This window comes from Thermomyces dupontii (assembly GCF_041956625.1).
Source record: "Thermomyces dupontii strain NRRL 2155 unplaced genomic scaffold VTN31scaffold_2, whole genome shotgun sequence".
NCBI lineage: Eukaryota > Fungi > Ascomycota > Eurotiomycetes > Eurotiales > Trichocomaceae > Thermomyces > Thermomyces dupontii.
This window is the reverse complement of record NW_027192308.1, coordinates 640656-652713: the sequence shown is the minus strand read 5'-3', so window position 1 is coordinate 652713 and position 12058 is coordinate 640656. Positions and strand designations below refer to the sequence as shown.

Genomic DNA, 12058 nt, shown 5'->3' with positions numbered 1-12058 from the left:
GTTGTATATATGAACCCTATATGAACCATCTCTGATTTGTGTATTTAACATCTCACTCGCTGACCTATATGGTATCCCGAATGACATTTCTCCCAGTGTCTGCGGTGGACTGATCATGACCAAAGTCGTGCAGCTATAACTCACTTTCGCACGGGCTGCACGATCGAGGATGTACTTGATGGAGACAATGGAAACACATCTGATGTTTACAAGTGATCTTGGTGTGTCGGAGATACGGGGAACTCTAGGGCCAGCGCTGTCAACAGATTGGATGTACATATTTCTGGATCGATGCGCATGGATTTAACACATCTACATATATGCAGGGTCCGAAGTGTATCCACGTGTAAGTTATTATTGTCGGGGGATTGATAATAGCGGTTTGGTTTGGCCTCAGGACTCTAATGCAACTAGTATCAAAAGGGCCTAAAAGAATGTCGACGATGCAATATGCATATATACTGTATCCGTACAAATCCCTCAAAGACAAATGTGACTGTCAAGACCTGAACAATGTCCGTCACTCGGACTACGGTATGATCATCGATTCATCAGTACTAGTATGCTCACTGAATGGTTACATTGCCCTGACGATCAGCCGAGACTAGTGACTCCGTAGTGAGACTCTGGAGAGCGTCTATGTAGTATCGCACTGCAAATGTAGCAATTTCTCGGTCGGATGCTCGGAAGTCGGAGTTTTGTTCCGTGATAATTTCCGCCGCGCCTCCGGAGTACGTACGGAGGATTGCGGATCGAATAGATCAGGTTTAGGTTAGGTAACTTCCGGAGGATTTGGCTGAGGATATCGGATCTAAGTTATCCAGGGTTAGGGTTAGGTTAATTAGGCTATTGGCTTGGAACATGGACTCGTCCTGTAGTTTGATAAAAACTTGTTACAAGTCAAGATCTGAAGAAGGGCAACACTAACAAGAATGTGTGGAATTCCAAGGATCTATGGAAACCTGCATCAACACAACATGGTATGTACTCCATAAAGGTAAGGACCCAAAGTACATCAGAAAACAGCTTCATCAGTCCAAGTATGTATATGTGCACATGTCTTGTTTCACATCCTGCATACACAAGCCATCTATCGTAAAAGTGACAATCAGAAATCAGAAATCTGCACATCAATGCATGCCTCAACCAGGAGAAGACGGAATGAAGATCAATCATGATCCGCCATGTAACTAAGTGGCCCCTAAGGATCAATTCTTTCCCCAAATGACGCTGCTGAGACCACCACCCTGCTTCGGATCACCAGGCTCGCCCACAGGGACCCAGGCAACAAGTTCACCGAGATGACCGTAAACAGGGTCCCGCTTCACAATGGCAACGTTGGAACTGGCCTGATTGCCGATCGCCACGTACGTTCCATCGGGGCTGATCTCGAAGCTGCGCGGGAACTGGCCAAAAGAGTCGGAGTGGCGAATATAACTGATGGGGGATGTGGAGCTGGTACTTTGTAGAGTTCGCTTCACCGTGTTGAGGGTATTGTTCGCTGTGGCAGCCTGCAGCTGAATGATACTGTCGTGGCCGCCGAAGGACTTGTCGCCGCGCAGGGAGACATACAGGTCGCGGTTGTTCTCCGCGGCACGGATCTCACCCAGGTAGGCACCTTCTTTTGGAACGGGGGTTGTTCCTAGGATGTTCTCGAATTCCGAAACGAATTCCAGAGACGGACAGAGGAGATTGTGGGTGATGGTACCAATGGTGTTCCGTCGAATGATAGACGAACGGGTATATTTGTTGCCCGTGTCGCTAGGACCGCTTGTCGTTGTGCCATTGTGATGCAGGCGAAATGTCAAGATAGTGTTGGAGTTCTCGTTGGCCACGTACATCATTGTGTTGTTCAAGTTGTCCCTGGTGAATGCTGCGTGTCGGGGGCCTCGACCCTCCCAGACACGCTCTAGCTGAGGGCACTTGGTCAGAAGGCCCGTATTGTTGCCGCTGATGCCATAGACCCGGATCGTATCCGAGCCCAGGTCTGGCACGATGAGGGACGACTGCGTCAAGGGGTCCACGTAGACTGCGTGGGGTTTGGAGCCCTCGCCAAAGGTGATGTTCTGAAGCGGTTTGCTCCCGTCGTGGAAGGGGAGAGCAAAGGTTTGGATGGCAGATGAGCCACTATGTACACAATCAGCATTCGAGTTCCTTTTCCGGGCCAGCCGTAGGTTCGGAGAGGGAACTTACTAGTTGGCAATGGCAAGGTACTTCTTCTCTTTGCCATACACCGTGCTATGGACGCCACCGGGCATCGTGTTGACTGTAGCGTTTTCCGCCAGGTCTCCATTTGGCGCAACGTGGAACGCGGTCAGGCTTCCCGGCGTTCCGCTACTGACGTCGCCAGACTCATCCAGACAGTAGAGCGTGTTGGTGTCCTGGTCAAGGGTGAGCCAACTCGGGAGCTTGCCGCAGGCCTTCAAACTTTGAGTAATGATGAGATGACGTGTGTCCGGATCGAACTCAAGCTTGTTGACAGTGCCGGAGTAATGGGTAGCATAGAGCATGAGCGTGTGCCCGAGGGCCGAAGACCCCAAGAAAAGCAGAGACAGGAAGTTTTTCATTTTCCTGGTGTTGTTTATCGTCTTGTGGACTACTATCCCTGGAGTCTGACTGAGCTCTCTATTGACGATATCTTGAAAGACGGAACTCCAGCGCCTCCGCCAATCTGGGTTCAGGTTCGTTTATATTGTCGGAACATCCCTGAGCCTGTTGATGGAAATGAGGGATTCATATCTCGTCTCTCCTAGTCAGTATCTTGTTATTGTTTAAACCATATTGGGTGATTTTCTGGAAAATCTGGGTCCCATGAGCTGTTTCATATGCCTGCCGAATTAATGATGTGAAGTAACATTTTTCCCCTCCTCTTCATGACTGGGGCCGGTTGAAGGAAATTTTTGATCAAAAAGGAACGGGAATGGTGATGGCGTCAAAACAGCGATTGTCAGATAGGCCGGCTTGGGAGATTGAGTTGCTTCATCACAGGGACCTCTTTCATCCCAGAGAGACAGGGAAACAGATCAAGGACCTCACTCAATGGCCATGGCGTGGCCATTTTCAAACAACGTGAACAGCACTCCGTAAGCATTGTAAGAAATTTCCCAGTCCCGAGCAACGAATGAGTCCTAGTGCATGCCAAAGAATGCAAGTAGTACTTACTGTAGTTCCGGTAAATACTATTACTTCCACGTTGCTTGTGAATCTACTCGTACGATGGGGGCTCGGGCCGATTGAGATGTCATCGACTCTTCGTGCTTAACAGTGTATCGAATAGTAGGATTGATCACCGTAGCAAAGCATCGAGTCACGATTCAACATTGGTACCGGTTGCACTCAAGGCTTGGTGCAAGACATGCATGCCCGCGGATTTCTTGAAAGTTGGGGAAGATCAAGCCGATACGCCGAGATCACCGCCCTTGAAACGAAAGATTAAGCTTAACCCGACAAGATTATTACATTTAAATGGCCCCCATGCATGCCAAGGGCGGACGCTTCAGCAACAGATCAAACCGTGATGAATGCGGAACAACCTGCCACAGGCGATAATATGTACAGTAGTACTATCTTGTACTCCGTGCAGTGCTCAAACAGCCTGCCGCTGGTGTGATTTCAAGAATAGAATTGGTACTGACTTGCATCGGATTCTATTAGAAAACCGACTGAACCTGAGGATCATCAGTTCGTCATAGATGGACTTTGTTACAGTATGTACGGAGTACTCCGTAGACCTGCTTTGATGCACTCCGTTGGCGTTCAACACCCCTCGCTTGACCGCAATCTTCTCTATTTACCTATCTATTTATTGATCTACCTAATTGCACACTTCCAATGAACAATATTTAACTCAATTAGACACTGCTTGTGGTACACACATTGTGTGCAATTTTGAACATTTTCTGACGCCAATTGTATCACAACTAATCGTCTCATTAGGGTTAACCACTTAACCTACACTCTCGGTACCTAGGTTCTAGCATGCCCTCTGCTCAGTCCAAGTTCCAAGCCAGCGTCTTGGAACTTGCCAAAATCGCACACCCCACATAGTTCCTACTCGTACCTATGGCACACCCATCGCCATCTAAATTGCACCCACCTTTATCGTGTGCTTCGCACAGACCTAATTCCCAATGGAAGCCTGTAACATTTTCCATCGACTGGAGCACTTGCATACCTATCGAATACGGAGTACTTGTCATTCGTCATCGCGGAAAACGCAATGCATGGCATCGAACCAGTGAATTCAGTGCAGTGGGGAGCATGCTAACTGGAAGTCAGCATGATTCGACAAGATTTCAAAGTGAATGCTTTGCATCTTGTATGACGCGACTGAGGAGGGGCTTTCTTCGTTCTCCATGGCTACAAATATGGAGACTCCGTACTGTTTCCACGGAATACTCCGTCCATGCCCTTCGACAGGGACCAACCTGTGCTGGAGGAGTTGTCCACGAATGAAAGGTACTAAGTACCACTACATGCAGAGCGACTCAACTAATTTTGTTCTCATCGAACCTCCAATTCAACTGCAAGCATGAGATTGTGTTCCTCGTACTGAGGGGTAAACTACTACTAGTATGATCTCATCGCAATGATCGCACAGTTGTCCGTTTATCTATGGCTTAATGAGCACCGCAAATTGCGTGATTCCGAGATTTTTACTCTATTTGGCAAGTCGAACCACGATATATCCGTACCCCATCCTAGGTGCCTCCAAGTATATAAGACTTGCACGACCTTGCTTGGTCAAACGGAAAAGGAGGTCTCAAGTAGAGCAGAAACTGCGATTGTCGGATCAGGCGCATCGTAACAATGGCCGCCGCCGCCGTCGATCGAAACCTCTTCCCTGACGGGCTCAAAACCACCGGCCAGCATCCGCCGCTGCCGGAGTATATTGCGCCGTTCGAAAAGTACCCTAAGGAGGTCACTGGCCCGACAGTCTGGAAAGCGGAGGACTTCCGGGATCACCCCGAGAAATGGACGCACTGGTTTACAAGTGAGGAGCTGGACGAGCTTAGCCGCTCGGCGGACGAGTTCATTGCGAAGGGGATTCCGTTGACCGGAATCAGCAAAGTGAGTGAGATAAAAAGAGTTCTAGTTGATAGTCAGGGCGACAAAGGCTGATGCCTTTATAGGAGAACTTCCCCCTGCCTAATCTGAGTAAACTGTTGACAGAGCTGCGGGAAGACCTCCTGAACGGCAAAGGGTTCATCCTCTTCAAAGGCTTCCCCGTGAAGGAATGGGGTAACCACAAGTCCGCCGTGGCCTACATGGGTCTGGGGACGTATCTTGGCTATTTTGTCAGTCAAAATGGAAAAGGACATGTGCTGGGCCATGTCAAAGACCTTGGTGAGGACTCGACGCAGATTGACAAAGTGCGCATCTACCGAACCAACGCGAGGTATGAAGAAGATGATTTCTTATTGGAATGCGAGCATAAACTAACCACAGCGACAGACAATATTTCCACGCCGATGATTCCGATATCGTCGGCTTGCTATGCATCGCCAAGGCCCTTGAAGGCGGCGAATCAGACGTGGTTTCGTCGCATCATGTATACAACACACTCTACAAGGAGCGGCCCGACGTTGTCAAAACATTGACCGAGCCCAACTGGTACTTTGACCGCAAGGGCGAGACCTCCAAGGGGCAGGAGGAGTACATCAAGACGCAAGTGTTCTACCTGGAGAAGGGAGACAACCCTCGAGTTTATGTCAAGTGCGTCTACCCAAAGATCATCACGAATTCGTGACGAGTACTAACTGTATCAGGTGGGATCCCTACTACGTGCGCTCATTGACGCGATTCTCCGACAAGGGTATTATCCCACCTCTTTCCCCCGCCCAGGAAGAAGCCCTGCGGGTATTGGAGGAAACCTGCCAGCGGCTCTCGCTGCACATGATTCTCGATATCGGCGACATTCAGTTCCTGGCCAACTCGCACGTCCTGCACGCGCGCACGGCCTACAAGGATTATCCGCCGCCGGCGCCGCGCCGACACCTGATGCGGTTGTGGTTGGCTACCCCGGAGGACGAGGGTGGCTGGAAATTGCCCTTCTGGGACAGTAATGAGAAGAAGCGAGGGGGCATTCAGGTCGACGATACGCCCCCTAAGGCGCCGTTGGATGCGGAATGACTTGTCTGTATATTACATAGGGAAATGGAAAAGTCAATAGATAGTAACTCAGTCCATTGGTTGATTGATGGCTAAGGGCTAGTACAGTGCATAATTCACGGTCAGCCATATCGCTCTTGGTAGTCATGTCCAGAAACCCATCATCTCACCTCCGCATGGGACATTCTGATCAATGCTAGTGGGCCAGTCAGCATCATCATAGACCAAACAAACACAACGAGCAAGGCTCGACTCACTCCACAAGACGCGCAGTTGCAGCCATCACAGCCTTGGGTGCAAGAGCAAGCGTTGCATTGACACGGAGCCATGGTAGATAGTAGAGTATCGAATCGGTTGACTCGGAAAGTGATTGATTGATTGAAGATCCGATTGATGTTCAGACAGCACTGTTTCCGTTCTTGAGCGACGTCGACGCCGTCCAAGAGGACATCATGGGATTTATATAACATGCCCGAACTTTTCTTGGTGATCGTTTTCCCTCAAAGACGCTCAACAGTTCTTGCTAGAGTAAGGAATGAATGGATCCTCCAGATGTCATTGATTCGAGCCGGAATTTCCCCCCGACGGAACAATCAAGCGGCAAACCTTACTTGTCGGCCTAGAAACTAGGCGTTGATATTGAGTTTGAACGACCGATGTTGACGACTGGTTGGCCGGGAACTCAATTTGACTGAAAACTGTGTAGAGGAAAAGCATCCTCGAAGAGTAACCAATCCTCAAGGAAGATAATCAACGTAAAGACGTATGTTTGACACAATTCTGACTCCCCTATCAGATTGATCGGATAGTACCTACTAGATCCCAAACCTAACCATCCAAAGACAGGATCATTCGGAACCACAATTCCTCAACACCGCACTGTTGAATCAAAAGTATCGAAAATGCGGAACCAATGGAGAATGCCTGATCGAAGAAACGAGAGCAGAGCAGCCGGTCAATCGCAAAGGGGCGAGCACGATCGGACCGCAGAGAGAATTCCGACGTTGGATCCTCGCTAGGAACAAGAGCTTAGTAGAACCTCCTGGATACTCTGATGCAAGAAATGCGAATAGAGTAGTACTTTGATAGTCAGACAAAAGCGCAGCTCTGCCCCCTCATCACATCCACCGGTCACTCCGGCGATTTATCCTTGAGTTGGACATCATCATCGTTCTGGAGGAGTCGGAAAGGCAGACCCAGTTGCAGTTCCCGTATGTTCCGAGTAAACACACCATGGGCATACTAGTACCTAGTCTAAGATAGCAGACTCGAAGATTGAACAGGATTGACGTGATTCTTAACGCACTTTTCCTAAATACTTCTAATTCAGAGGACCTTGTGCGAAACGGCGCGCCATTCACCGAGGGAATACGGCAGCTATCCATACAGATATCTACTTGATAGGTCATGACATTTGCCTAGCCCACGACGAGGTACGGCAATCATCCGCCGCTGAATGAATCATTATCTCTGCAAACTTCTGGATGATTACCTACCTAATGCCGCTCCCATCCATCTGCAAGAGCCTCTGCAGTGTCAAAAAAGGTGCCGAAGTCGACCAAACCGTTTGACCATAGACTTGTGGTTGCATCCAGACTAGAGTTTCAAGCTTCAAACGTGTCATCGAACAAAAAAAAAAAGACTGAGCAAGCAAGGCGATCAATGCACACCGACAGTACTAGTTAGGTAGTACTATTAAATGGTCCCTTCAGTTTCATTCCAGCACAGACCCTCGGCTTCTCACCATGGCCGAGGCGTGGGGTTTTGGAGGAATGTCTGATCTGCAAGAATTTGGGAATTGAAGGATGCCTCATGCGCGAAGTCCACGTCGGCGACATACTTGTAGGAGGTCTTGTAGGTACGGAGACGAACTGAAGTAGGTACTATTTTGGAACCTCGCCTGCCAGAAATGAGCAGGATCCTCAAATAATGGCTAGCTGCAACAAGACAGACAGCATTCCTTTGCCAGGATGTCAGAAACTTGAAACATCAAACAATGCGATCTTGAAACGAAAAACAAACACTTGGCACCACCACGGCACTGTGAACGCTCCAAACGCTCCAATTTATGCTGCCACTTGCCAGCAACCGCGACCTGTAGCCTAAGACTCGGCGCAAGTGGCAATCTGCTGCTGCCCCGGATTCGCCTTGCGTGTGAATAAGAGTACTATTCATTGCTCGACGACTGACTCCTCCACTCACTACTGATCGGCAAACTACCTTGTATGCAGTGCTTTTGTTACTACTTACCTACCTACTCCGTACTACACAGGGCCGGAAATTGTTGGCCATTCGGCAACAGACTTCCGGTAACGTGGCCATTTTGAAAAGGGAGACACTGGAAATAAGACCGCCCTCTGTGACGTCGTTGCCATGATTCCAGTTGGGGAGAAGGACTTCCGGTCTGTCCGATGATTTCAAATGGTTGCAGGCTCCGAGCAATGTCCTCCGGAGTAGTAGTTACTCTGAGTCATCATGTACATACTTAACCATTAGTTACTTACCCCTAGGTACTCAGTTACAAGGTAGTTGTTCTCTCAGTTTGCGCCGGAAAGAATCACTGCTGACTGGAGCTCCATTTTGCTGCTCGAAGATCCAAGTCTAGCCCTAATTTGATCCATGGATGAGATAGCTATGAGCAATCAACAAACTCCACACCAAACCACGACCACTATACAATGCTGAATGCAAACAATAGTAACTAGGATTAACCGATAATAGCAACAATGCTTGATGGGAATCTGGGATATATACTCCTACACCAACACCGAAATTATAACCAGTACAAAATACAAAATCAGAACAACATCAAGAAGGGAATCATGAGAGAAGAAAGAAGATTGTCTCACCGCCAAGGTGGTCGCTCGTCCAGTTTGCTCTTTCCCGTCGTGCGCTTCGGCTGTGGTAGCATACTCGTCCGCCGACTGTTATGGCCCAGTGCGGTGCCCGGCCGGGAAGGCTGCTTGGAGTCATTGCCTTCGCTATCCGCGCGGGTGGTCGGCGGCCCCGCGTAGCTCTGTCGGGACCGTGCCGTGTTGTCCATCGCAGGCACCCGGCGCAGTTTGCTGTACGGCACGGGGTCGAGAAGTGACGAGCCTTTGCGATCCGAGGGAGTCGGTGATGTTGCCCGTTCCGGACCGCGTGACGACCGCTCACTCAGTCGGCTGGTCGGGCGGGTGTTGCCGCTACGTGCCGCGCCTGTGCCGGAGGATGTGGACGTCTGGCTGAGTGGACTGCGAGCCGACGTTGACGACATCGCAGACGCCGACCGCCTCGTGCTCGCCGGCACGGGCAGCGTCTTGCGGTACGGTGATGGCATAGTGAGGGTCAGCGGTTTGAAATTGTGGCCGACGTCGAGATCGTTCGTATTGGCGCTGTTGTTCCATCGAGGCCGCGCCGGGGCCGAGGCCGTGGACGTATTACTCGTTGTTGAAACGCGCCGGCTGCGCGCCGCGGGCGACGGCGTCGTTGCAGTGCCACTCCCGGCTCCGCCGGTTGTGGTGGAAGGTGCCGTCGGACTGAGAACTGCTCTTGGTATCGACGACTTCCTCCGCCCTGTGCTGCTCAGTTGCGGGTTCGACGATAAACGCCGCACGCTTAATGTCGATCGCGCAGTGCTAGCCACCGAGCTCCCCCGTCGGCTCGATCCACCAGGGTTCGGCGTCGTCGCACCGCGCCCAGGCCTGCTCAGGATCACCGACGATGCGGGCGAGCTGCCTGGCGTCGCGATGGCGCTCGTATTCGCCGGACTTTCCGTCGTGACGATGGTACAGGTGGAATCGCGTAGGTGTTGGCTCTGACTGATCGTCGTGTCCTCCAGCTGCGAATCCATCACCTTGATGCTCGCCTTGAGCGCATCCTGCCGCTGCTCCATGTCGTGAAGGAGCGTCACAATCTCGCCGTTCACCGTCAGCCGGTCCTTGACGCCTTTCTGGATGATCGACAGGACCCGGTCGATCGCAGGGATGTAGTGCGTCTTCTTCGCCTCATAGCTCTCGATCTTCTTCAAGATCACCGACGGATTGTTGACCTGATCGTTAGCTTCGAGCGACTCTTGCAACTTGCCGATGCTACGTTCCACCGACTCGCACATCTTCTGAGCCTGCTTGCCGGCATTGCGGAAGACGATGATCCATCGGTCCTCGCCCAGCTCCCTTCGCAGGGCTTCCGCGTCCTCCTGTAGCTTCTGATAGTCCTTCTCCAACCGCTTCCGGCGGTCTTCGAGTTCCTCGCAGGCTGTGGGGAATATTCGCTCGGCGCGGGATTGGAACATGGACAATCGCATGGGCAGGAAATCCAGAGACGCCCGGAGCGGCTGCATCCGCGCAAACAATTGCATCAGATTCGCGTCATTTTGAGGATTGCTGCCGTTGTTGCCCGAGCTGGCCGTATCCGTACTGGGAAACACCGCTATGCTCAGCCGGTTGCTCGATGCGGGCGTCTCACGCTTCGGCGACTCCTCGACAATCGTCTCCAGCTCATTGATGTCCAGGCCACTGCCGTGCTCGCCGTCCGCATCCACGAGTGACTGGTGTCGCTTTTCCTCCATCTCGAAGATCAAACGGCTCAGGTTGTCGATCTCCAGGCCGACGTCACCCAGGACGTTATTCCACAGCTCCTCCCACTCCATAGCCAGCTCAACCTGTTCCTTGACGCCCTTGAGCTTGTTCCGGATCTGCGCCCAGTTCTTGACCGTGGCCTCCATTTGCGCCACCATCAGCTTGAGATCATCCGCGCTGACATCCCCAATGTCATCCCGGACTTGCACATTCTCGATGGCCCGGACATAGACATTGACCAAACTCTCGAACTTGTTGACAGCCTTGTTCACTTCTTCCAATCCTTCTCGTCCGCCAGCGGCGGCCCATTCGACGTCATCCTCTGCGTCCAGTCCGTCCAAGACCTCGGACGCCTTGCTGATCCATTTTTGGATTTGCTCGGCAGCTCCAATCAGCGCCTTGACGGCGATGGGGGCCGTGACGATGGATGTGATGCTCGATTCGAGGGCACTTGGCTGCGGCAGGTTGATGGAAGTCAGCTGGGACAGTTGGCTGTTGAAGGAGGTTCGAGAAAAGGAGTAGATCGATTCGGCTCGAGCGAGTCCGAACGGGTTGAAGTACGACTGCACATTGCTCGACGACGACGCCGGCGGCGTGTCTTTTGGAGGTGGTTGCGGCGGTTGCTCTGAAGTTCGTCGGAGGTACTCCTCCAGATCTGACGAGCCTTCCACGCCGTTGGACTCGGTCCTGGATTCGGTCGACGCCATCGTGGCCATGGTGGTTGGACGGGACCCGGGTTGCTTGAGCGGCTCCGACGAGGTACTAGGCGAGATGTTCACACTCAGTGCGGGCGTAGACACAATACTAGGCTCCGTTGGCCGTGGTGATGTAGGAGTCACCGGGGACACCGGGGTGTTCGGTTTGGTCTCCGATCCCAGTAAGCTTTGGGTACTCTTCACCTTCTTGATCTGTAGTCCGTGCACGGGTCGCTCACGCCGTTCCGAATCCCCCGATCGACTCCGATGCAAATTATCCAGCTCCCGGATCTGGTCCTCTGGAATCCTCCCGACGCTCTTTCGCCGACGTGCCGATGTGCTGCTCTCGGTCGAGCCGTTCAGCTGTTTGACCCGTGCGGCGAGGCCGGGGGACAACCGGCGGAAGATGGATGTCCGAACGGATTCTTCTCGCGGCTTCGAGCCCTCCTGGGAGTCGTCTTCACCCTTGGAGTCTGGTCGTGGGGAGACGGAGCGCGGGCTCAGGGACGATGGTGACGGGGAGGATTCACGTGGGCGCAAGGGCGACAGGGATGACGACGCGGAACTCAACTGCGGGGCAGACAATTTCTTGGACAGAGAACGGAGTGAGGCACTGGCGGGCGACGCAACTATGTCCGACGAAGCTGTTGTGGTCGAGCCAGCGCTGGGGAATATGGAGGGCATGGATCCAAA

The 12058-nt window shown here is 51.9% G+C and overlaps 4 protein-coding genes across 4 annotated transcripts; 1 reads left to right on the top strand and 3 right to left on the bottom strand.

Moving 5' to 3' along the window:
• Positions 1–1208: 1208 nt before the first annotated feature.
• VTN31DRAFT_2614 (uncharacterized protein) lies at positions 1209–2567 on the bottom strand (the record flags this gene model as incomplete). Its single annotated transcript, XM_069402802.1, has 2 exons — positions 1209–2127; positions 2194–2567. The coding sequence occupies 2 exons, from the start codon at positions 2565–2567 to the stop codon at positions 1209–1211; spliced, it is 1293 nt and encodes a 430-aa protein (XP_069262047.1).
• A 2242-nt stretch (positions 2568–4809) lies between these two features.
• Positions 4810–6132, top strand: VTN31DRAFT_2613 (uncharacterized protein; the record flags this gene model as incomplete). The annotated part of the gene is made up of 4 exons (XM_069402801.1): positions 4810–5070; positions 5133–5398; positions 5455–5715; positions 5769–6132. The coding sequence occupies 4 exons, from the start codon at positions 4810–4812 to the stop codon at positions 6130–6132; spliced, it is 1152 nt and encodes a 383-aa protein (XP_069262046.1).
• Positions 6133–6301: 169 nt separating this feature from the next.
• VTN31DRAFT_2612 (uncharacterized protein) lies at positions 6302–6581 on the bottom strand (the record flags this gene model as incomplete). The annotated part of the gene is made up of 2 exons (XM_069402800.1): positions 6302–6307; positions 6369–6581. The coding sequence occupies 2 exons, from the start codon at positions 6579–6581 to the stop codon at positions 6302–6304; spliced, it is 219 nt and encodes a 72-aa protein (XP_069262045.1).
• Positions 6582–8956: 2375 nt separating this feature from the next.
• VTN31DRAFT_2611 (uncharacterized protein) lies at positions 8957–12049 on the bottom strand (the record flags this gene model as incomplete). Its single annotated transcript, XM_069402799.1, has 1 exon — positions 8957–12049. One exon carries the CDS (start codon positions 12047–12049, stop codon positions 8957–8959), a length of 3093 nt encoding a protein of 1030 aa, XP_069262044.1.
• Between the last annotated feature and the right edge of the window lie 9 nt (positions 12050–12058).